Below are 24,375 nucleotides of genomic sequence, written 5' to 3' on the forward strand. Positions count from 1 at the left end.
GCTGTTTAAAAACTGTCCATCTAAACTAAAATTAATATTCATTCCATGTGAGAAACTTTATTCTCAATGTGCTGATTTGTCTGTAGAAAAATACTGAGACCTGCTGTGACTGACAATTAATCGGAGTAATTAATAAATCTACTACAGTCCAGGAACCTCCCTCAGTAGTTTTCACTCATAATTGTAGATAAATACAGAAAACCGCTGAACCTGTAAAATAAAATGTGACCAAATTTAAAATATTAATGCATAACTACATCTAAAAATACAAAGAAAGAAAAAAAACAGTTGCAGGTGATTTTACTTTTACATTCCGTCCCATTTATGTTCATAAAACAGCAAATACTAAACTCAGTTTAGGGTGTGACCAAAATCTCTAGAACAGAAACACTGACAGGGTGAAAACATTAGATTAGAACATTTATGATATAATATCATATCATATCATATAATCAGTAATAAATCAGTTTTCATGTGAAATGAGCAGAAACTAAAACTTTGTTTAAATCAGTAATCATGACACCACAGAGGAAGAAAGGGATTTCCTGCAGCATTTATTAGAACAACAGAATACAGATTAATAACTAATCAATATGAATGGATTTAAAAGCAGGTTGGTAAATAAATACAGAGAAGATGTCAGAGAAAAAAAGGAATAAAAAACCTGAAACATCCTCTGACATCATCATTCAATAGGAAGTAAACAGGAGTGATGTCATCACACAGGTAGATAAACAAACAAGGCTTCAGTGACGCCAAAATAAAAGTCGACAGGTGTGACTTCACCTGGTGAAACAGATAAATGAGTTTATTCAGTAATACCTCATGATTTAATTAATACAGTTAATATATGTGAATTGTACAGAAACGGAAACATTAAAACATTAAAGAAGTTTATTTTATTTCCTCTAAATGAACTGTCAAGTACCTTATTTATGTTAGTCTTTTATTTTCTTAAAATCAACAAAAAAAACTCTCCCAGTTCGGTTCTGCCTTGTTTCCAAAATAAATCAACTCATTTAGACCAGTTTCTGAAATAAACTTGACCACTTGTATCATCAGGTGAGAGGACCCAGGATCACCTCTTTACAGGTCAGTTTGTCTTCATGTTGGATCAGAAGATTCACAGAAACTTAACTGAAACAAGTTTGTATGAGAAACAAGTTGAGATTTTCCCTCTGAACTGTCAGATTATTTAATAAGGAGATGTTAGGACTCGATTACTGACAGACACGATTATATGAAAAGTTTTCTCAGCATTCAGAGCTTCTGATGTAAAAGATTCTGACTTTTAAATTGTGGGAAAACAATTGTTCAACATGAGAAAAAACACCATTTTGGACTTTGGGGCTTCTGTAGTTGTGTTAGCATACTGTTTACCTGCTTAACCTCCCTGTCTGTTAGTGGCTGCTAGTTTTCAGCTGAATAGTTTATCCTGCAGAGACTTTATATATGTCTTTCCTGCACACACAAGACCAATATATCAATACCAGATCAATACCAGATCAATAGGCCAGTTTAAAAAACTGAGGGGATGATTTCAGTCTCCGTGTGATGTGAAGAGTAAAATCTGAATCTGGACCAGAGTCTGGTCCTCGAATGTGGTCTGATTTAGTCCAGAATCAGCCTGAAAGAAGAGGGTCTGTCACATTACAGGTCAGTCAGTGAGATCACAGGTTATTTACATCACAAAATAATAATCAGAGTGATTATGTGTTTCTCTGTGTCTCTGCAGGACCGACCAGCCAATCAGTCTGTCTGCTGCTGAAAACAGAGTGACGTAATCAGAGACACTCCAATCAGGAGCTAACGTCATCATAAACAGCCTGATCAATAAGCCGATTGATTTTGAATCAAGGATCTGCTCTCAAGGAGAGTCCCTGCTGAAACAAACACAGGTAAAAGCCAGGTAGAAAGGTAAAGGTGCATCAGGTGAGGCACACAGACAGGTAAAGGTAAGTCAGGCGGACAGATATAGATGAGTCTGGTGGACAGGTAAATGTGAGTCAGACGGAGTGGTGGGTGAGTTCATGGTCGGAGGCGGAGCTTGTCTGACGCTCCACTGCCCGCTGGGCCTTACAGGCAGCCATCTTGTTCTGGATGTCCCCCTTCCTCTCGAAGTAGTCGACGAGCGGCGGCTCCGTGAGCAGCGACGCCAGCACCTGCTCAAAGGTGATCGACCAATCTATATCCAGGACGCTTCCCCGCCTCTGATCGCCACCAATAAGCACAGTGTCGTCGGCGATGTCCTCACACTGCAGTGAGCCGGAGCTCACCACAGAGTAAGACGACACCGACGTGTCGTCTTTGGTTTCCTCGTCAGACGTCTGTGGAGCTGCTGGCTCCAGCTGGGCATCGGCCAGAGCCTGGCACACCTGAGACTCACCTGACACCCCCTCACCAGGCCCCTCCTCCCTCTGAGGGTCATAGGGTGGGGCGTGGATGAGGGGCGGAGCCTGTGCAGCAGCAGCAGTCTCGGTCTTCTTGGTCCCATTGTTGAACTTCTTGCCGACCTCTCCAATGCGCAGCAGCAGACTGGCCACGGTGGCGATAGAGTGATAGAGCTCCTGCTCCAGAGGCTCCTCACTGAACATGTTGTACAGAGTCTTACACAACTCTATGAACTGCTCCTACACAGACAGGGACAGGTTAACTCCCACTGTTATGCTTACAACTGATCTTACACCTAACCAGGTCCTCACCTGGTTCATCCGGGGCAGGTCTTTGATGGTCTCTCTCTTGGGCTCCTTCTCTTTGGCCCACATCCTCAGGTAGTACTTGTAGTCTTTCAGCTTCTCCTCTGCAACAACAGCGGGTCACAGGTCACAGGTCAAAGGTCACAGGTCACAGGCACCAGGTCAGAGGTCAGGAGACTTTGTCCCATAAAGAGTAACTACACAGCAGCTGAAAATCTTGGAAACTTTGCTACTGAGTCTCACGTTAGTAATTAAAGTCACGATTACTCTGCTAGTACACTCTAATAAGGTACAAACTACATAATCAACCAAAATTGAGTTAAAACCAGAAGAAAATATTCTACTGGATAGAAAATATGGTCAGGATTCATGTGGACCTGATCCACGTCGGACCTGGTTCTCTAACGGACTCTGTTTTAGTCTTGCTCACTCCAACATAAACGGTCACAGACTGAAAGATTGAGATCATTGAACATTTCAACTGTACAGGACTGTCAACGGGGTGGGGCATTTACCTTTCTTCTCCTCATTTTCTCCTCCTCCATCCTTCCACTCCTCACCTGTTCACAGAGAAAAATCATCATCATGACTGTAAGAGTAACAAAAACAATGATGTTGTTAAAATCTTAGTTTGACTAGTTATCTCTGATAGTGAAAGTGATTAAACTGTTAGTTAAAGTAACAGACATCAGATTAAAATCAGTGTTGATCAGGACTTTTCCCGCTCTGGCATGTCAGTACACAACAGCTAATGAGCTGGTAATGTATAGTGCTATACTTATTCTGCCAAAATGATGTCATGGTAAATATGTCATTACAGTTGCAGTCAGTTCATTGGAAACACGTCTCATTTTCACTGAATATATTATACCAATAATTTGTCTCAGCAGTTTTAAACTCAGACACGATACCTTTTCAGAATTAACACTAATCCCCTGAGCTACTGTCTCAAACGGCTGGATACAACTGGTAACATTAGAGGGGTTATCAGACCAGTAGAGAAACAGTAGAAACTAGACTGGCACTCAGTAGAGGGCACAGTGCACAAGGTGAAAAATGCCCTGTCTCGCAAGGTTAAGGAAAGTGTTAAAAAATCTTGGATCTGCCCCTTTAAGCAGATCTGCACCAAAATCTAACAGGTTCTTCCCTGGACCATGTCCCATCCCTTCACCAAGTGTGGTGCATATCGGTTCAGTAGTTTTTGCATAATCCTGCTGACAAATAAACTGAATGTAAAGGATCCTTATGAAACATCTTCATGTGTTTCTGGTAAAAAAAAAAAATATTTTTTAAACCCTCAAAAACTGAAATCGACATCCACCTTAAAAATTCTGCATCAGTCGGGCACTATTCAGATTCTATTCAAGGCAGACTGAAAGTCCTTCTCCAGTTGTTGATCATCTGACAGCTCTGCTCCTCTCTATGTCCAAGACATACAGCTGCAGACCTGATGATGTGATTACAAAGTTGATAATAAACCTTTGACCTCAGGTGTTCTTGTACCAGGTACATTTATGAACCACTTGATGCTCAAACATGATGTTCGTTATGTACAATCCATGACCAACACAAAGGTCTAACAAGAAGACATCACTCAGGTTCAGATTAGGCTGTTCCTCCTGATCACCTCCCACCAGGTTTCTCCATCATTGTTCAGGTGAGAGTGGAAGCCCCCCAGCTGAACTTTGGGATTCCCAGGTGGTGCCCTCTTCAGGTCCCCACCCAGAGAGTCTAGGAAGAAGAGCCTCCCTCTGAGCAACTCTCAGTATCATAGAGACCTTTCATATTCTGAGAAAACTCTGGCACAGTTTAGTTTGCTCACTGCAGCTGGAGGAGAGAGTCCAGCCTCCATCCAGGAGTTTGGTTCCAGACCTGGTACTTTGTGGAGAGGTGAACCCACCTATATGTAGTTGGCACTGCTCCACCTCAGGAAGCAGTTGTGTTGTTTGTAGTTTTTCCACTGAGCTCTGTGAGTCACTTAATACAGAGGCTCTGGACCAGAGGCCCACGACCTCCTGGATCCCTAAACCACAGGCCAGTAGACCTATTCAGTATTAATCCATGCTGCTTTAATATCACTTTGACCCAAAAACGTGTGAAGCCTGTAGCTTGTGATGCTACAGTGACTTCCTGTTTACATCACTGATTACTCATGATTGGACAGCTCTACAGATGTTTCCTAGCAACAAATGTATATGTCACCAATAGTGTAAGCTGATTCACTAGGTTAGAACTAGTTACTGAGAACATTCACACAAACAGTGATGGGTTTATGAAGGGCTGCTTTCACACAGTCCGGGTTAGGAACACCTGCTTAGACATCACTGACTGTGGGCGGGGCCAGAGGCCCATCAAGTCTGAAAGCAGAGCAACAGCAGGTTTCCTCAAACCACAAAACACAAACCTGATGTCACTTCCTGCTGCCCCAAAATGTCCAGATCAGACAAGAAGGAAGATTCTGAAGGGAAACACATGAAGAACAAGAAAAAGAAGAAGAAGAAGAAGAAGAAGAAGAAGAAGAAGAAGAAGAAGAAGAAGAAGTGTGAGAAGAAACACTCAGATCTGTTAATGAAAAGATTTTTCATGCAAACAGACAGTAGTTAACTATGTTTCTCAATTTTCACCTTGTGGTTCATCCTCAGTGAAGAAATGTGTCGCCTCCAGAGCAGACTCTGCCTCCTCAGGACACAGAGCTGAAACAAACAAACAAATAGACAGACAGACAAAATACACAAACAAATTAAACCAATAAACAATATAATACAAACAAATAAATAAACACAAGAGGAAGTTATCAAGAACCAAAAAACCCACTGTTTTTTATAGTAAAGGCTCCAGAAAATCTTCTGTATTTATTGTTTAGTTTTAGACTGTTTTGTTGGGTGTAACTGACCTTGTTGTTTGTGTAAGGTCAAAATAAATTTCAGTTTAGCTTCACCTGCTGCTCTGCAGTAAAACAACCACAATTGCTTTAACTCTGAGTTTCTATAACGCTGGCATAGGGACTGTTGATATGCAGACAGGGTCACAGCAGAAGAAGACGTGCACACTAGTCGTGAATATACAAATAAACTGTTGAAAATTGGTGGTTTGACAAGTTTGACATTTAGGAATTAATGTGTTCATGAGACAAAGTGAGTTCTTTCGGGGCTGGGATGTGGGTGTCACTGGTAAGACTATCATGTTTGATCCTGACCCTGTTCCCTCCGCACACAGTAAAATGTTCAGGTGAGCTGTCAGGTGTTACCTGGTGGGAGGTGGAGCTTGTACAAGAGTTTGAGTTTCTCTGTCATGTCTCCATGATACATCCCACCTGCAGACACACAACACAGATACACAGTGAGAGAACACACCCACACTGAACATCACAACTCTGACACAGCAAACCTAAATGTTCTGATCCTTCGAATATCTGCAGATACTGACACACAAACAGGACCTCAAGTCCTCTGGAGGGACTAGAACCAGAACTGGATTTAATATGTTGTTTGTATGTCATCCATTCATCTGTGTGTGTGTTGTTGTGTCCACTCTGAGTTAGTGTGTGTTATTGTGTCCACTCCAAGTGTGTTTTTGTGTCCACTCCGAGTGTGTTTTTGTGTCCACTCTGAGTGTGTGTGTGTGTGTGTGTGTGTGTGTGTGTGTGTGTGTGTGTGTGTGTGTGTGTGTGTGTGTGTGTGTGTGTGTGTGTGTGTGTGTGTTCTGGACTCACTGAGTCCAGTGATGAACTCTTTGAAGTTGACCAGTCCGTCCTGGTTCTGGTCCAGGAGTCTGAAGAGACGGGCTGACAGAGTGGGGGTGTGGCCTCCACAGATCCAAGGGGCAAGGGCAGTGAAGAGCTGGGTGAACTGAGCCGGGTCGATGCGGTACTGCTCCAAGTACGGCAGACTCGGATCGTGACGCTCAGCCGCAGAGCTGCTCGAGCCCCAGTAACAGCTAGTCATGTGTTTGGACTGAAGGGGTCCAGAACAAAATAGAGCGGGGTCAAACTGTGATCATACACGACTGAAACAAGCTGACAGAAACACCTGGAGGACCGGACTGAGGATCAGGTTTACTACACACAGGACATACTGATGCCACCCACCCCAAAAAACAACATGTCCTCCTTCAGTTTTCTGTTTCAGTGACTAAATTCAGTGGCAATAGTTTCTAATCGGAGTCTGCTCCACTTACTACAGTCTGGCCACATACCGGCTCACCTAACCTACGTGCCTAAGTAATGTTGCAAAAATCAGGCAAATCCTGTCTCAAAAAGATGCAGAAAAACTAATCCATGCCTTTGTTACCTCTAGGCTGGATTATTGTAATTCCTTATTATCATGCTGCCCTTGCAAATCTCTAAATACTCTCCGGTTGATGCAGAATGCTGCCAAGCGAGTACCCTCTCCACATTTAAGAGTCGGCTTAAAACCGTTCTTTTTGATAGAGTTTACAGTCACGGCTGCTCAGGCTTGGCTTGAACCATCTCTTAGTTCTGCTGCTATAGGCCTCGACTGCCGGTTGATTTCCCACGATGCACCGAGCTCCTCTCTCTTCCTGTATTTCTGCCTCTGGTGTTGCAGAGTCTGGATCTGTGACTGCAAACCACCTACTGCCCCATGATCCTGCTCAACACCCACCTCTTCTATTATTATCGTTAGTTTTATTATTAGTCTTATTATTCTGTTTATACATCCTTATGTGGAACCTGCACTGTGCTATGTTCTCTTTCCTCCTGCTCTCTCTTTCTCTGTCACTTTGACATATAAATGAACGTCCATTACATTCAAGCCTTCGCCAAACGAGTTCACAGATTGATGATTAAGCCTATCAGCGCCAGGTAAATCTCTCTGTATTTCACTGAATAATGGAGTTTTGAATTGGGCGTCTTGTGGCAACATTCTCACGCTGCGCACCAGTAGCAATGTGTTTTATGTCAACGGGTAAGTTTACTGGTTGATAGACAAGTTTCTATGTCATAAAGAGGGGGACAACCATAGCAACGGAGGCGGCTAGGAGCTAGGAGTTTATGCCAGAATAAATCTAGGAAGCGTCCAAGAAAAGTTTCTGATGCTCCAGATAAAAGGAAACTCTGCGTTCAGAGGAAGAATTACAGTCTAAAAAGAGAGCGATCGACATTGAGGACAAAGACAGATTATTATTGGTGCGGCTTTTCTTGGTTGGAAAGCGCTGACAGAAGAGAAGGGACTGAGGACAGACATGGATGTCGTCTTACTGCTCTTGGACAGGTCAGCATTTGTATATTTGGAGTATGTGATGTAGCTATTACATTTACTCTGCCTAAATAATGAATTATTGTCTTTGAACTGTGGAAGTTTCTCTATCTGACCATAGGTATAAATTTTTTAATTATGATGAGAACAAGCTTTTGTTTTGCAGTGTGCCCAGTCTGTTTGTTCTGACCTTAAAGAGACAGTAGAGTTCCTCCAGCTCTTCAATACTGAAGGCCGACTCTGTCATCATCGCCCTCACCTGCGTGCACACGCAAACACACACACACACACACACACACACACACACACACACACACACACACACACACACACACACACACACACACACACACACACGTGTAAACACTCCATCTGCATTAGCATGTTAGCATGAGTGTGCAGCACGCTAAAATCACCCACCACGCTCCTCTTGGCCGTGTCCTCCAGCGACTGGATGACCTTTAACCTCTGTTTGAACCTCATCTGCTCAATAATGTCAGAGCGCAGGCTACCGAACTTCTGCTCAGAGAAGAACAAACTGGGATTACCTTAAAACACTTCCAGGAATTAGACCAAGACAACAAAGGAACAGGAATTAGACAGAAACAATGCAGTTGAGGGAATTAGAAAGTGACAGTGCAGTTACAGGAATTAGCACAGACATATTCATAGTGTGTTCCGTTGTTTTGAAGGTGCTGGACTGTTTATTAAACCAGTTCAGATTTTCATCACTATGCATAAAATATACATATTTCCATAGATAATCAATATAACACCTTAATTAATACGTTTGGGCCATAAATTCAAATGTGAGGGCGACAGTCTCACCTGTAGGTTGCACCACACAGTGATAATAACAGTGACAGTGAATGAGGGTGAGAAATCATGATATGTCATCGGTCCAGTCTGACCTCATAGGACGATTTGATGAGGTCGAAGATGTCAATCTCAGGTGGAGGGTCGTCTCCGCTCGTCAGCAGGGCGTGCAGGTGAGGGATGGGTGGAGTCACCGTCTGTTTATTCACAACGTTATCCAGGTACCTGAACAACCACACACACACACAAAAAAACTTAATTTCATATGTGTTTTTATTTACTTATTATATTGTTGGAAAGATTCTTACCCTTTATGCTCATGACTGTGTAATCACCTCGTATTGACCTCGTATTATTACTTGTGTGAGAATCTGTACAACTATCTCATGACAACAGAGGCTGCGCCCAGGGGAGGACGTGAATACCAGAGAGGAACAGGGCACTCTTGTTCCTCTCCTCGAGGCCATCTCACTTGTCTATTCCTGTATGATAAGCAAATAACTTTCTTCACCATGTGTGTGATATATGTCAGCGAGAATGCAAGCTTCTGTCTATCTGGCACTATAAAAGTCTGAACTCTGTATTTTTGAACATTTGCACTGCAGGCTCTCTGTATGTAACCTGTCCCCTTGCCGCAAGAATAAACAACCTACTCTTTTGAATTTCAGACGGTGTTCCTGAGTTTGTTTTAGAATTTTCCTATCATATATTCACTTATTTCATACTTACAAGCCTACCTGCCCAGCCTGAACTCCAGTCTTACTATTACCTGTCTATTCTGGACTCCAGTCTGACTCCTACCTGCCCAAGATGGTCATAGCTTCTCCCTCGTCACTGCAGGACAGCAGGGCGTCCATGTTGTCATGAAGAACAGCCAGTGCCACCTGCAGAGAGAGAGGAAGTAGTTTAGTTACAGGTGGCTGAGGTCAGAGGTCAGAGGTGAAAAGAGATGTACCCTGACACTAAATAAACAGCCTGACAAAACTGTACTGACAGGTATTAGTGAAACTAAACCACCGTCACTGTACGTACTCTGTACACTGAGAAGTGCACAAGTTATCATACACAATTATCGTATGCTTCAATCCACTGTTTTTACTCTTATTGGTTTATTTCCTGCGTGGTCCACGTCTTCATACAGTGTTTTGTTTTTATTCGTTATTATCTATTTATAATTCATGTTGAATATTTCAGCTGTACACTAGTCAATCAGTACCTGGAAGATGATATCGCAGAAGAAACAGTTGATCAATAAGATGACAGTCAGTTAACAGTCAGTCAGTAACCAGTAGGGATGGGAATCAACCTCCGACCTTATCATTTCCTTTTATTGACACCGTAGCTGTGCATTGCGAGACAATGACGTCAAACATGTGTCTTCGCTGCTGGAGACTCGCAACAAGAAAGAGTCATAGCGGAGAGGAAGAAACGGTCAAAAGCGTGGTAGCGTTTTAAACACATATGCTCCACGTGGGCAGCCCACCCAGGTAGATTAAGACCCACCCAGGTAGATAAAATTACTCAATTTCAACTTAGGTTAATCTTTCCTTAGAATGCTTTCTTTCACTCTTTTCAAACTAACTCATTTTTGGCCCAACGCCTGTCTGAGCTGCGTGCGCTGCAGTTACTGACTGGTGACTAGAGGCCTCTCTGTGTGTAGCTGCGCAGTTAGCATGTACCAATAGCCTGCACGTGGGCCATTTAGGGCACATCAATAAATTGTAGCTACAGAAAACAACCTGGGTTACACTCTCTCCCTCTAAAGTCTCTGCAAGCACATAGGTCACACCCCACGCTGCCGACCATCACAAGTAAATTACTGTGGGAAACACTGTGTGGCTTCATTTCACGGAGAAAGGTGACGACAGTGCTAGTTGTAATGTCTATAAAATGGGAACTTCAAGGAACAGTGGAAACACCAGCAATATGCTGAAACATTTTTCTGCGCAACATGGGCTTAAATTCCAGGAATGCCATGTGTTTGAGACTCTCCACACAAGTGCCACTACTTCCGACCCGAGCAGCAAGTAAATATCCTGTTTTATAATGACATTAGTGCAACGTAAGCAGGCTTAGCAGATTTTTTCTTTGACTAAGAAAATCTAAATGAAAACAAATGCTGTACAAATGTTCTCTAAGAGACTCAGAGATAATAAAACACTTGCGTTGACGCTGAAAACCTGTAGAGGCCTACTTTTTCCGAAACAGAAAATGGATCAGGAATCATTACAGGAATTGATAAAGAATCAGACCGATAAGCAGAATCGATAATGGCATTGATATCAATAAATTCTTATTAATTCCCATCCCAAAAACCATTCAGGAACCAGTCAGTAACCACTTAACAGTCAGTAGCCAGTCAGTAACCGGTGGGTCAGTACCTGGAAGATGACCTTGATGCCCTCATAGAAGAAGCAGTCGACCAATAGGACGGCGCTGTCGAACGGCATCACAGACAGGAAGAGGGTGAGGAACCAGGACAGGCTGATGGTGGAGATGACTCCCAGCTCCTGCATGTGTTCATACAGCAGGGGGAGGAAGGCCCGAGTCAGCTCCTCAAACACCCCCTGATCCACCAGAGCTCCTGCAAGAACCGAGACCACATCAGACTGGGACAGCGTCCTCTGTGGCTGCACTAGTTTATCTTTGTTCAGATTAAACTTTCCAGTAAAGTATGTGCAGTATTAATTCATTTTTTTCGTGAGCCAGGGTTTTAGAAAGACTGACAAAAGAAACTGTCCATGAGATGGTTCTTCAGGAGCGATTCCCATATAAGCTGTCTCCATCAAAGTACAGGTGTAGAGGTGGTCGAGGACTACAAGTATCTGGGGTTCACCTGAGTTAGTCTGTACAACTCATCTTCACCGCTGCACAGGACATAGGACACTGACCCTTACACTGGCAACGGACTGGACACTAAGCACTAGCACTGTACAGTGTAGACTGACACTGGATACAGGTTTCCAGCACTGGATGCCGACACTACTGACTGACAACTGGACACTAGACACTGACACTGGCACTGGGCATTGGGTACTGATGCTAGACACCGACACTGGGCACTAAACACTGGATTATTGTAAGGGCACACTTTTGTCACTTGGCTTTGGCACCAGATACTGACACTAGACCCAGACACTGACACTAGGTCAGAGGTCACAGCAGCAGACTATTACTGACCTACAACTCTGGTGTTGTAGTAGTCGGGCAGCATCCGCTCACACAGCGCCACCAACAGCCAGAAGGCTTCTTCCTCCGTACAGTAGAGCAGCAAGACGGAGGTGACGATGTTCATGGCCTGGAGGGGGAGGAGAGAATATGAGTCCGTTTTTATTAATACTATTAGTGAACAGTATTTAACTTAAGATGCAGGGGGTGTGGCCCACCTAACTGACAACATATGTGTGTAACTACCAGCCATGCCCCCCATTTTCTCTGTAATTTGGTGTTTTTAAATGTCAGTCACTACCGACTATACATATTACAACTTATACTGAAATTTATTCAGTTCTATTTAATATTTATTGCAATTACATGGCTGCATCCGATATCAGGGTTGTATTTCATTTATGTTACATTTTTTTTATATTAAACCGGTTCTGGTTTATAATTTATTCTATTTTATCTTTTATTTAAATTACCTTGCAGTATCCGATGCTGGGTTTTTATTTTATTTTATATATTTTACCTGGCAGTATCTGATGCCGGGGTTTTATTTTATTTTATTTCATTTCATTTTATATACTTTACCTGGTGGTATCAAATACTGGGGTTTTATTTTATTTTATATATTTTACCTGGCAGTATCCGATGCCGGGGTTGCGGTGGGCATAGGCGGTGAGAACGCGGCGCAGCGCGGCGATGCCTGTCTCGTTCTGGAAAGCTCTGTGTTCGGGCATCGATCGATGGAGGTCGCGCTCAATCTCCTCTGTTGCCAATGAACACAGCCCCATGGCCTGCTCCACAAGGTCGCCATAGTAACCAGGGTGAGTCGCCATCTCATTCTGCGCTCCTGGACAGACAGGTAAACAGGTGCATACACAAGAGTTCAGTTTATCTGTGGGACAAGAGAACAGCAGACCAAGCTCTCCTTTCAGGTGAATGAATGAACACTGACCAGAGAACAGCAGCCACAGCTCTCCTCTGAGGCGCTCTGGGATCCCGTTGAGGACAAGTTCTCTTGTTCTGGAGGTTCGGTACATGCAGACACCTCGACCAAACTCTGAAAAGTGGATGTTCCATGCCTCCTCCTTCATTTTCTCCTTCATCTGCAGGAAGGAAGGGGGAAGAAGAGGAAGAAGTAAGGGAGGATTTACCTCTACATTCTGACACAGGAACTTTAAAATGTTGTAGCTTCATCTTACATATATCAGTTTGGATCAATGACCTGTCAAAGCCCAAGAAATCTAAACAAAGCCAAGCAACGTCTGCTGGTATCTAACAGTACCCCTCTGTACTCCAATTTATCTAACAGTAGTCCCTGGCATCTAAAATTACTCCTCAGTACCTAATGTTATTACAAGGTATCTGATGGTACTCCTTGATATCTCATAGTACTCCACAGTATCTAACAGTAATGATAATCCTCATTCATCATCTATTAGTACCAGTGACTACAAGTGCTGGTTCTCGGCAGACCCAGCTGTGTTGTGTTGGGACTTGGACTCGTGGCATTGAGTCCCAGGTCTCCCACAGCGTTTCGGTGGTATCTTACAGTACCAGAACTCTGCGGACTGTTATCTTACTGTAACATAACAGTCCTGGTACTCCTCAGTATTTATTAGTACTGGTTATGCTCAGTACCTGACAGTACCACTCCAACTCAGTATCTAAAAGTGCTGGGACTGACAGTACTGGTACTCCTCAGTATCTACCAGTACCAACTCTATACACCAGTGCCTCAGTGGGCTCCTGCCCATCTCTCTCCATCGCCACGGATGAAGTCTTCTTCACTGACCGACATCCCCCTCCCCCATCAACGCTCGCTATTGGAGATTCAATCGTGAGGAACATTAAGAAAAAATCTGCAGCGACTTTTTGCTTTCGAGGCACTAAGGTGACTGATATTATGGAAAAGATTCCCATCATCCTGGCCGTCACCCATTCGCCCAGGCTGTTGTCCTTCATGTTTGCTGTAATGACATTCCCAAACAGAATTCTGAAATACTAAAAAGGGACTTCGCCAAACTCCTTGACTCTTTCACGGTCCATAGTAAACAACTCAGTGTCTCTGGTCCCCTCTTCCCACTCAACCTTTAGCCGCACTCTGAGCTTCCACACCTGGCTGCAGTTAACCTGTGCTGCCCGCAATTTAACTTTTGTGGACAATTTTAATCTGTTCTGGAAACACCCAGCATCCGTCATGATGGTATTCACCACAATGGCCTGGGCTCACGCACTCTAACCGGCAACTTATTTTACACAATCTTGAACTCTCCCTCGCCCTGACTACCCGCCATCACAGGTCCACTTTCTGGTCGCTTTTCGTCTACACCAGCAAACCTCTCCCTCCCGCATAAACCACACTAGCTCCCCCTTGTGGTTAGGACTGCCTACTACCCAGGAGAGAACAACAACCTTCTCAAATACAATAGTCAGTGTCCAGACAACAAAGATAAGTGGGTCAGAGTAAAATTTTCCAATCCTACAAATATGATTCAAATCCCACCCACCCCCACCCCACCCCCAACCAAACAGCAGCTTTTACCAGAATTTTCTGAATTTCTATCCACCATTGTCCTCAATCATGAAAGCAATAATTTTGTAGATTATAATATCCACGTCGATCACCCATCTAACCATTTTGCTATTTAATTCCTAAACATTACTGATTTACTCAATCCCATGCAGCATGTCTCTGGTTCAACTCATAAGCAAGGCGACACCCTTGACCTGGTTTTTACTCTTGGCCTGACTATAAACTCCCTCTCATTGATCGACCTTACCTCCGATCATAAATGTTTTCTATTTGACTCCTGCATCCAGGCAACTTCTCCAATTCAGAAGAGACCAGTATATTCCTGCATTTTTAATAACCAGTCTGCTTCAAGGTCTTCACCTATTTTCTCTGATTTATATAACAGCCCTATTCAAGTTCCAACATTAACGATCCGTTCGATAATTTCAGTAACCTGCCACCTTGATATCTTACCCCCTAAATTCTTCACACAGGTCCCACCTGTCATTTGCCCTGCAGTGCTCACTATCATAAACATGTCCCTCACCTCTGGTTATGTCCCCAATCAATTGACGACAGCTATTGTCCAGCCCCTTCTAAACAAACCCGGCCTGGATCCATCCGTTTTGAAGAATTTTATACCCATCTTAAAATGTCCTTTCATTTCCAAAACACTGGAAAAACTTGACACTGAGTAGCTTCTTCAAGTTGTCGAAGGGAATTACATCTTCGATAAATTTTAGTGAACCTGCTTTGATATGAGCCACCAATGACATCTTTGTGCAGGCTGATAGGGGGAACACTCCACCTTGGTCTTACTCGAGGCAAGTGCTGCCTTTGATATCAAAATTCCCTCCGTCGTCATTAATTGACTAAATACATGCGTTGGTATCTCAGGGGAAGCTCTAGAGTGTTTTTTGTCATATTTGTCAGGTAGACGTTTTCAGTGTCTGTGGGTAACAATGTGTCCTCATCTGCTCCGCTGTTATATGGGTTGCCCCAGGGCTCAGTCCTCGGTCCTATTCTTTTGTCTTTGTGTAGGTTTCCTCTGGGTCAGATAATAAGTCGCATTGGGTGTTTATCCTATCATCGTTAGGCGGACGACACTCTGCTATATGTTTCAGAAAACGAGATGATTTGAGCAGGCTAGACACTCTCCACAACTTTTTAGCCGCGATAAAAGACCGGATGTATCTCAGCTTCTTATCATTGGCCCTGAAAATACTTCAAATGGCATTTTTCAGCATATTGGCCCACTTGCCTTCTATGTCAAAACTAACGCTAGGAATCGTGGTGTGACGTTTGACTTTAAATTGAGATTCCAACACCATGTCAACAAATTGGTTCAATCCTGGGGGTTTTTTTCAAGTCAGGAAAATTGAAAAAAACACAACCCTCTTATTTGCCTCTGACTTATAACGTATCATTCGTGCCTTCATTTTTCCCTCCTTGACTACTGCAATGCCCTTTTCACCCACCCTAGTCAAGCTGCCCCACCACATCTTCAGCTTGTACAAAATGCAGCAGCTATGCTATTTACTAAGACTGGCCATAGATCGCACATCACTCTTACTTTAGCCCAACTGGATTGGCTGCCAGTGAAATTCAGGATTGATATTCAGAGTCATTTAATCACTTATAAGGCCCTACACGGTTTAGCTCCTGCCGAGCGGTGGCCTAGCTTAATCCAACCAAAACCCGTTGGCCATACCGCATACCACACTAAAAACAAAAGGCTGCACTTCTGCTGCCCTGGAACCCAGACTTTGGAAAAATCTCCCCCTTCCCATTATATCAGCTGAGTCAGATGACTGTTTTAAACAACATCTAAAACCCCACTTTTTTAGGATGGCCTCGTTACAACTTTCGATAACTGCTCTGGGTGGGGACTGTAAGCTTTCTGCCTTCATATGCGTTATATCTGTATGTATTTTTGAATGCGATGTCGATGGTAAGCACTTTGTAACCTGTCTTAAAAAAGGTGCTATATAAATTAAGTTTTACTTACTTGCTTACTAACAGTACTCTATGATATCTAACAGTACCAGTACTCCATGTCGAATCCAGTATCTAAAAGGTGCTGTGACTTGAACTCACGGCTTTCGGTCCGAGATCCTCTGGAGCATCTCGGTGGTAAAGCTGCAGCAGACCCTGGCTGGCTGTGGGCAGACCGGGGTGGTAATGTCGCCCCCTGTGGACAGACTCAGATCCTGCAGATGAGGAAGAGGGGACGCTGGAGGATGCCTGAAGACACACCAAAAAAGTGAGAATAAAACTTGAACTATATCACTGTGAGGATTCCTCTCTCTAACCCTAAACCTCTGACAACGTCTGAAACCAGCCAACAATCAGCAGCTGAAGTTGACTCAGTCACTGTGAAAAATGATCTGATACTCAGCTGACAACAGTTACACCATTCAGCCACACGGTGGCAGTATAACTACACACTTCACACAGTAAATAACTTCCAATCTATCTGATGTAGAATCTATCTGAATCGAGTTTCCCATTAATGATTTTGGTTGCAGCAGATCTGACCCTCTACATTAGTGACATACCGAATGACCAATCAAAGACAGCGGGTTGGTATCGCCCCATGAGCTGTCAGGCGTTCGCTGCAGGAAGTCGGAGATGCGTTGGACCAGGAAATCTCTGTCTTTGAGGTTGGCAAACAGGAAGTTCATTTTGTTCTTCGTGCTGATGGAGACTGGACATGGCAGGACGCTACTGCTGTCTGCTTTTTCCACAATAGACACCTGAGAAACAGAGGATCATAGGTAAAATCCCAAGTCTGGTCTGAAAACCAGAGTTTTATAAGACTGACTGGAGGTTCTGTTGGGTTTAAGATGTTTAGGTTCTTCAGAGGACATCATCCATCTGACAGGAGAATCTTCAGCCAGTACTGATGTGAAGGTGTTGTTACATTTGTTGAGGCCATTGTTAAAATTTCCTCCAGCTGCCACCAGATGTTCCTCAGTAGTTATATTCAATTGACAGCAGCTTTAACCTCACCTCGAGTAAAAAGTCTGAGTGTATGAAAACTGACCTGGTACTACTTGTTTACCTCTCTGAGTGGTATGATGAGCTGACACAGGTCTTCTTCTCTGCTGTTAAAACAGATGTAGTTGTTGGAGATGAACAGCTGTCCAACCACATGCATCTTAGCGAACGGCGTCCACAGTGTGCAGTCCGTGTGTCCGTCCAGACGCTCGTCCTGCATCAGTCGAAACATTGTCCGATACCGCTCGTTCTTTGCCCGGGCGTCCAGATCCCTGCAGCATCGAAACAGACAGGAAACAGCTGATCAAACATCAACAACAGAGAGATCCAGACTGAGAGACAGTCACAGTTAGTTTGATGGTCCAGGTGGAGAAAACTGAAGGCTGCATCATAAACATCATTACTGTTGATACAAAACAGAGATCAGTTTGTCTATGTACATTTATTAAAATTTATCATCTGGCAGGAAACTGCACTCTGTTTTGCACACGTACATTCGGTATGCCTGAGGAGTATTGTGCTGTTTATTTAGCTTTGTAGGGATTTAGTGTCACAAACAATGTTAGTATCAGTCCTTTATTTGTTAAACATGTCCACCTTAGTTTAATCAGGTAAACTCTGTAAGCTTGATATAGGTGCATGGTTACTGAGCAGAGTGAGACCTCTTGAGTGCAGAGACATTCTTGAGTGTCTTGCAAGGTTTGGGCAGCGAGCGGTCGGCGGCAAAAGCTTCATTATCAAGCAGCTGACGCATGGCGATGTTGGCGAGCTGCTCCATCAGCTTGAAGGTGTCATTGATGTTAAGGAACATGGAGAAGAAATGTTCAGTGTGACGAGTGCTGACGCGAATGCTCTCTGGAAACACGAGGGTAGCATCTTTCTCCAGCTGAGTCACCTCCGTCCACTGCACCACCAGAGTCACTGAGGGTGGGGGGTGGGGGGGTGAATGGGGAAAGAAGTGGAGATTAAACTCATAAGTATATGAATGTAAAATAAAACATTAATGAGTGGCACGCTTTGATTGAGTGTGCGTAATGTACCCCCTGGTAAAAACAGAAGTGCCTTCAGATAACTACACAGGTATCCCTTTGCGACTGCAGAAGAACGTCCTGGTACAAACAAAAGTACCTTAATGTAAAAACAGACGTACCTTCACAGTGACTACAGAAGTACCCTGTGGTAAAAACAGAAATACCCCTGATAACCACAGAAGTACCTCCTGGTACAATCGGAAGTACCTCCTGGTCACTACAGAAGTGCCCCCTGACAGGTGTGTTCAGGTAAAACAGGGTGTTTAGTTACTCTTTAACAAAGACAGTTTGTTGTATTTTAAAACTGTAGAAACAAAATAAAGATTAGACACCATCTTGAAATCACAGCAGCTGCGACACATGTCAACATGTTGACGTGCTGACCCTGGAGTACTCAGTAGTCATTACTACATTATTACACAAGTACTCGTTACTAATTTCTACATTATTACAAGAGTACTCAGTAGTCATTACTAAAGTTTTGTGACTGTAACTTGCATAGTTGTGACATTATCGTGGTGACAAATCTGTCCACAGACAGACGGACACCTAAAACTTGCCTCTGTGGTAGTTCCCCGGTGGCTGTCCTGGAGACACCTACTGTAGCGTACTGTAGTGTACTGTACCTTTTTTTTTTTACCAGCTGCCACGCTGTCGCAGCTGGTAAAAATAAAGCGATTCCTCTTTCCCATTGTACAGACTGTACAATAAATTACATCATTAAATTCTGGACTATGATTGCCTGGTCGTACCCTCCTTGCCCAGCAGGAAGGAGTAGAAGCACAGATGGTTGACAGACAGGTAAAGCCAGCCCTGCCGCGGGACTCTTCCCTTCCAGTAGCTGCAGGAGTAATAATTCACCAGCTTCTCCTCATCAGGCATCCCGAACAGCCTCCTCATCTTCAGCTCCGCCTCCCGAAACTTCCCACAGTCCTCCTCCTGTTCCTCCCCCTGCTTCAGCCGGTTCTCCTCTGCGATTATACCCTGCAGGAAGTGACATCACTCACTCACAGGTACACACAGGTAGAGAAACAGTCTGAGGGGGACAAACAGGAAGTTACATACAGAGATCTTCCCTTTGACAAAGGTGGTGACGTCTTCATCATTGTCGAAGATGGAGATGGTCTGCAGCAGGTTGGACTCCAGCCAATCCCAGTGCTCCGTTATCTCCTTCCTGGATGAGCCTGCAAGACACAGCCGAGGGTCTGCAAAAATTCAGCCAATCCCAATGCTCCCAGTCCAGTAGAGTCCAATCCAGTCCAATACAGTACAATAGAGTCGGGTCCAGTCCAGCCCAGCCCAGTACAGTACAGTTCTGTTTAGTAGAGTCCAGTCCAGTCCGCTACAGCCCAGTCCAGTAGTGTCCAGTCCAGTCCATTACAGTACAGCAGAGTCCAGTCCAGTACAGCCAAGATGACTCACCACAGGCGATGTTCCAGTAGATCTGAGAGTCTGCAGTCTGTAGCAGGATCCTGTATGGAGCCACTCTGGCACTCGAGTCAAGAACCACATCCAGAGTCCCAACAAGGAGACCTGCACACAGGAAGACATGTACACAGGTAAACCAGGAGACCTGCACAGAGAGAGACAGGTACACAGGTACACCAGGAGACCTGCACACAAAGAGAAGGGTACACAGGTAAACCAGGAGACCTGCACAGAGACAGGTACATAGGTACACCGGTGACTGGGAGACCTGCACACAGGAACACAATTAGACTTCTTACTGACTCTAACCTGTCTGACTCAATCCCGGGAGTGTGGACTCTGGATCTAATAAAGTATTTCATAGTCTGTTTCCCCCTCACTTTTACCTGAGCCCAACCAGTTATCTCTGTGACGGTTAACCATAATCTACCAGAGGGGTTAAGGCAACGACAACATCACCTCTATAATGTTTATAATATAATGTTTAATATAATGTATTGTTTCCACTCACCTTTACACAGTAAATTTAATCTCGTGTTAATATGTTCATGTTCAACATTCCAACATGTTCAACATGTAAATATGTTCATTTCCAACATGTTAATGCATTCATGTTCAATGTGTTAATGCATTCATGTTCAACATTCCAACATATTCAACATGTTTATGTGTTCATGCTCAACATGTTCATGTGTTCATGTTCAACATGTTAATGCATTCATGTTCAATATGTTCATGTGTTCATGATCAATATGTTCATGTGTTCATGTTCAACATGTTCATATGTTCATTTCCAACTTCGTAATGCATTAATTTCCAACATGTTAATTCGTTCATATTCAACATGTTTATGTGTTCATGCTCAACATGTTCATGTGTTCATGTTCAACATGTTAATGCATTCATGTTCAATATGTTAATGCGTTAATTTCTGACATGTTAATGCATTCATTTCCAATATGTTCATGTGTTCATGTTCAACATTCCAACATATTCAACATGTTTATGTGTTCATGCTCAACATGTTCATGTGTTCATGTTCAACATGTTAATGCATTCATGTTCAATATGTTAATGCGTTAATTTCTGACATGTTAATGCATTAATTTCCAACATGTTAATGCATTAATTTCCAACATGTTCATGTGTTCATGATCAATATGTTCATGTGTTCATGTTCAACATGTTCATATGTTCATTTCCAACTTCGTAATGCATTAATTTCCAACATGTTAATTCGTTCATGTTCAACATGTTAATGTGTCAATTTCCAACATGTTAATGGGTTCATGTTCAACATGTTCATGTGTTCATGTTCAATATGTTAATGTGTTCATGTTCAACATGTTAATGCATTCATGTTCAACATGTTCATGTGTGGATTTCCAACATGTTAATTCGTTCATGTTCAACATGTTCATGTGTTCATGTTCAATATTTTAATTTGTTCATGTTCAACATGTTCAATTAATAATGTGTCATTGTTCAACATGTTAATGTGTTCATGTTCAATATTTTAATGTGTTCATGTTCAACATGTTCATGTGTTCATGTTCAACATGTTCATGTGTTCATGTTCAACATGTTAATGTGTTCATGTTCAATATGTTAATGTGTTCATTTCCAACATGTTAATGTGTTCATGTCCAACATGTTCATGGGTTCATGTTCAACATGTTCATGTGTTCATGTTCAACATGTTAATGTGTTCATGTTCAACATGTTAATGTGTTCATGTTCAATATTTTAATGTGTTCATGTTCAACATGTTAATGTGTTCATGTTCAACATGTTCATGTGCTCATGTTCAATGTTAATGCATTAATTTCAAACATGGAAAATTCCAGAGGTGGTGTCAGAGACAGCAAGGAGCAGCAGTAAAATTTAATAGAACAGAACAATGTCAATTGTGTGTTGTGTTCAGGGTCAGTCAGCAGATTCTGAAACTTTAACCAACATTCTGACAGTTCAATAACAATCAAGAGTAATAATGTATTAGGTTTATTATTGTTTTGTAAATCAGTGGTAGAAAGTAACTGAGTAAAGTTTGAGATACTTGATTGTTTCATTGTACTGCAGTACATGTATCTGACAGGTCACTTTACAAACCAGACCTGTGATAAGTAATGAACCGGGGGACCAGCTGCTGAACTATGAATCATGGACTTCATATTTCTGCAGTATCTCTGGACTGGATTTTTATTCAGGACCAGAACCCCTGATACACAGTGGACCTGGGCCCCTGGGGGGTCTGGGTGATCTGAGAGTAATCCGGCCTTGATTTACAGATCTGGAGTGGACAACAGTGTCTACAATACAGACCCTGTAATACACCCCCCCCACACACACACACACACACACACACACACACACACACACACACACACACACACACACACACACACACACACACACACACACACACACACACACACACACACACCCCACCCCCCTTAGTGGACTGTAGGGAATCATACAGAAGTGGACATTATACAGCAGTACTCACCGGAGAGCCCCCCCCCGCGGCCGTGCCCCCTCCTCCTCTGCAGGATGAAGAACGGGTTGGCCCGCTCAGAGACCCACAAAGCTCCGGCCAGCAGCACCTCCTCCGGCTGGATCCACATCTCAGCCTCTGCCGGGTACACAACGGGAGTTACTGCCCCCCTCCGGGAAACACCGGGAGATACTGCCCCCCCGCCGTGAAACACTGGGACAAAGCGTCGGCTCCGTCTGATTCAGACAAACAGAGACCTGATGTTGTTTTCACTCGGTCAGATGACTGTACATCACTTCCGGGTCTGACGACTCAGGATACGCCCTCTGCGCAAGCTGCGTCATGACATCACAGAAGGAGAAAAAAATTTAAAATAAAAACAATTCTGCTTTTTTTTCCTACTTCGGTAACAGTACTTCATGTAGTTAAAGTACCAGTAGTAAAAGTACTTCATGTAGTTCCAGTATCAGTAGTAAAAGTACTTCATGTTGTTCCAGTATCACAGTAAAAGTACTTCATATCATTAAAGTATCACAGTAAAAGTACTTCCTTTAGTTAAAGTATCAAAGTAAAAGTACTTCATGTAGTTAAAGTACCAGTAGTAAAAGTACTTCATGTAGTTCCAGTATCAGTAATAAAAGTACTTCATGTAGTTCCATTATCAGTAGTAGAAGTACTTCATGTAGTTAAAGTACCAGTAGTAAAAGTACTTCATGTAGTTCCAGTATCGGAGTAAAAGTACTTCATATCATTAAAGTATCACAGTGAAAGTATTTAAAGTAATTCCAATATCACAGTAAAAGTACTTCCTGTAGTTCCATTATCCCAGTAAAAGTACTTCATGTAATTCCAGTATCACAGTAAAAGTACTTCTTTTAGTTAAAGTATCAAAGTAAAAGTACTTCCTGTAGTTAAAGTATCACAGTAAAAGTCCTTCACGTTGCTCCAGTATCACAATAAAAGTACTTCATGTAGCTCCAATATCGGAGTAAAAGTACTTCATCTAGTTCCAGTATCACAGTAAAAGTACTTCCTGTAGTTCCAGTATCGGAGTAAGAGTACTTCATCTAGTTCCAGTATCACAGTAAAAGTACTTCCTCTAGTTCCAGTATCGGAGTAAAAGTACTTCCTCTAGTTCCAGTATCGGAGTAAGAGTACTTCCTGTAGTTCCAATATCACAGTAAAATTACTTCCTGTAGTTCCAGTATCACAGTAAAAGTACTTCATGTAGTTCCAGTATCACAGTAAAAGTACTTCATGTAATTCCAGTATCACAGTAAAGGTACTTCATGTCATTAAAGTATCACAGTAAAAGTACTTCATGTAGTTCCAGTGTCACAGTAAAGTACTTCCTGTAGTTCCAGTATCACAGTAAAAGTACCTCCTGTAGTCACAGTATCACAGTAAAAGTACCTCCTGTAGTTCCAGTATCACAGTAAAAGTACTTCCTGTAGTTCAGGAAGTACAGTTCACTGTGCAGGGACCTGTGTCCTGTGACTGGTCTCTGATTCTCTCTGACGTGACCAGATCGTTGATCCTGAGTCACGGAGGCTTCGGCGGCGTTTTACTGGTGGAGCTGCTCCAGGTGGAGCTGCTTTTAGCTACGTCACAGACAGGGAGAGAGTTCAGTCCACTGGTTCCCAACCTGGGGGTCGGGCCCAAGGTTGGGAGACAAAAGAAGATGTGTTTGATCTGATGTGTTTCTTCTCCATAAAGTCTACGACAAACTGACACGTACTGTTTTGTCTGTGATTAACAGACTTTAACGTTCCTCCACTGGTTCCGGTTCTGTAAACTCACACAGAACCTCAGTTCTAACAGGAATGTTTATTTCATCCTCTACCCACACTGACTTTCTGTTTGCCTTTAAACTGTCTGGTTATCACAGTCTTTCAAAATTATAAATCTCATTTTTATTCTTGTAAAATACCACATCCATAAATTTAAATTCCTTGTTTGCACTGCAGAGGCTGGATCAGGACCTATAACACCGTCAATATGTTCTTATTGATTTCAT

The 24,375-nt window shown here is 43.0% G+C and overlaps 1 protein-coding gene across 2 annotated transcripts; it reads right to left on the reverse strand.

Annotated features, from left to right (window-relative positions):
* Window positions 1–537: 537 nt before the first annotated feature.
* LOC120785163 (TBC1 domain family member 9B) lies at window positions 538–22,488 on the reverse strand. 2 transcript variants are annotated; one of them, XM_040119602.1, is made up of 23 exons: window positions 22,371–22,488; window positions 19,859–19,969; window positions 19,502–19,620; window positions 19,189–19,420; window positions 18,068–18,326; window positions 17,470–17,677; window positions 16,964–17,161; window positions 16,503–16,649; window positions 12,846–12,996; window positions 12,526–12,740; window positions 11,909–12,026; window positions 11,110–11,312; window positions 9,530–9,612; window positions 8,824–8,953; window positions 8,333–8,431; window positions 8,103–8,171; window positions 6,409–6,649; window positions 5,944–6,009; window positions 5,321–5,389; window positions 5,101–5,154; window positions 3,212–3,256; window positions 2,703–2,800; window positions 538–2,624 (listed from the first exon to the last, which is right to left on the reverse strand). In XM_040119602.1, the coding sequence occupies exons 1-23, from the start codon at window positions 22,486–22,488 to the stop codon at window positions 2,007–2,009; spliced, it is 3,651 nt and encodes a 1,216-aa protein (XP_039975536.1). In that variant the 3' UTR covers window positions 538–2,006. The 2 variants fall into 2 exon arrangements, with proteins under 2 accessions (XP_039975536.1, XP_039975535.1); XM_040119601.1 differs by having other exon boundaries at window positions 538–2,630.
* Window positions 22,489–24,375: the final 1,887 nt, after the last annotated feature.

The sequence above is a fragment of the Xiphias gladius genome, chromosome 23 (genome assembly GCF_016859285.1).
Source record: "Xiphias gladius isolate SHS-SW01 ecotype Sanya breed wild chromosome 23, ASM1685928v1, whole genome shotgun sequence".
Taxonomy (NCBI): domain Eukaryota; kingdom Metazoa; phylum Chordata; class Actinopteri; order Istiophoriformes; family Xiphiidae; genus Xiphias; species Xiphias gladius.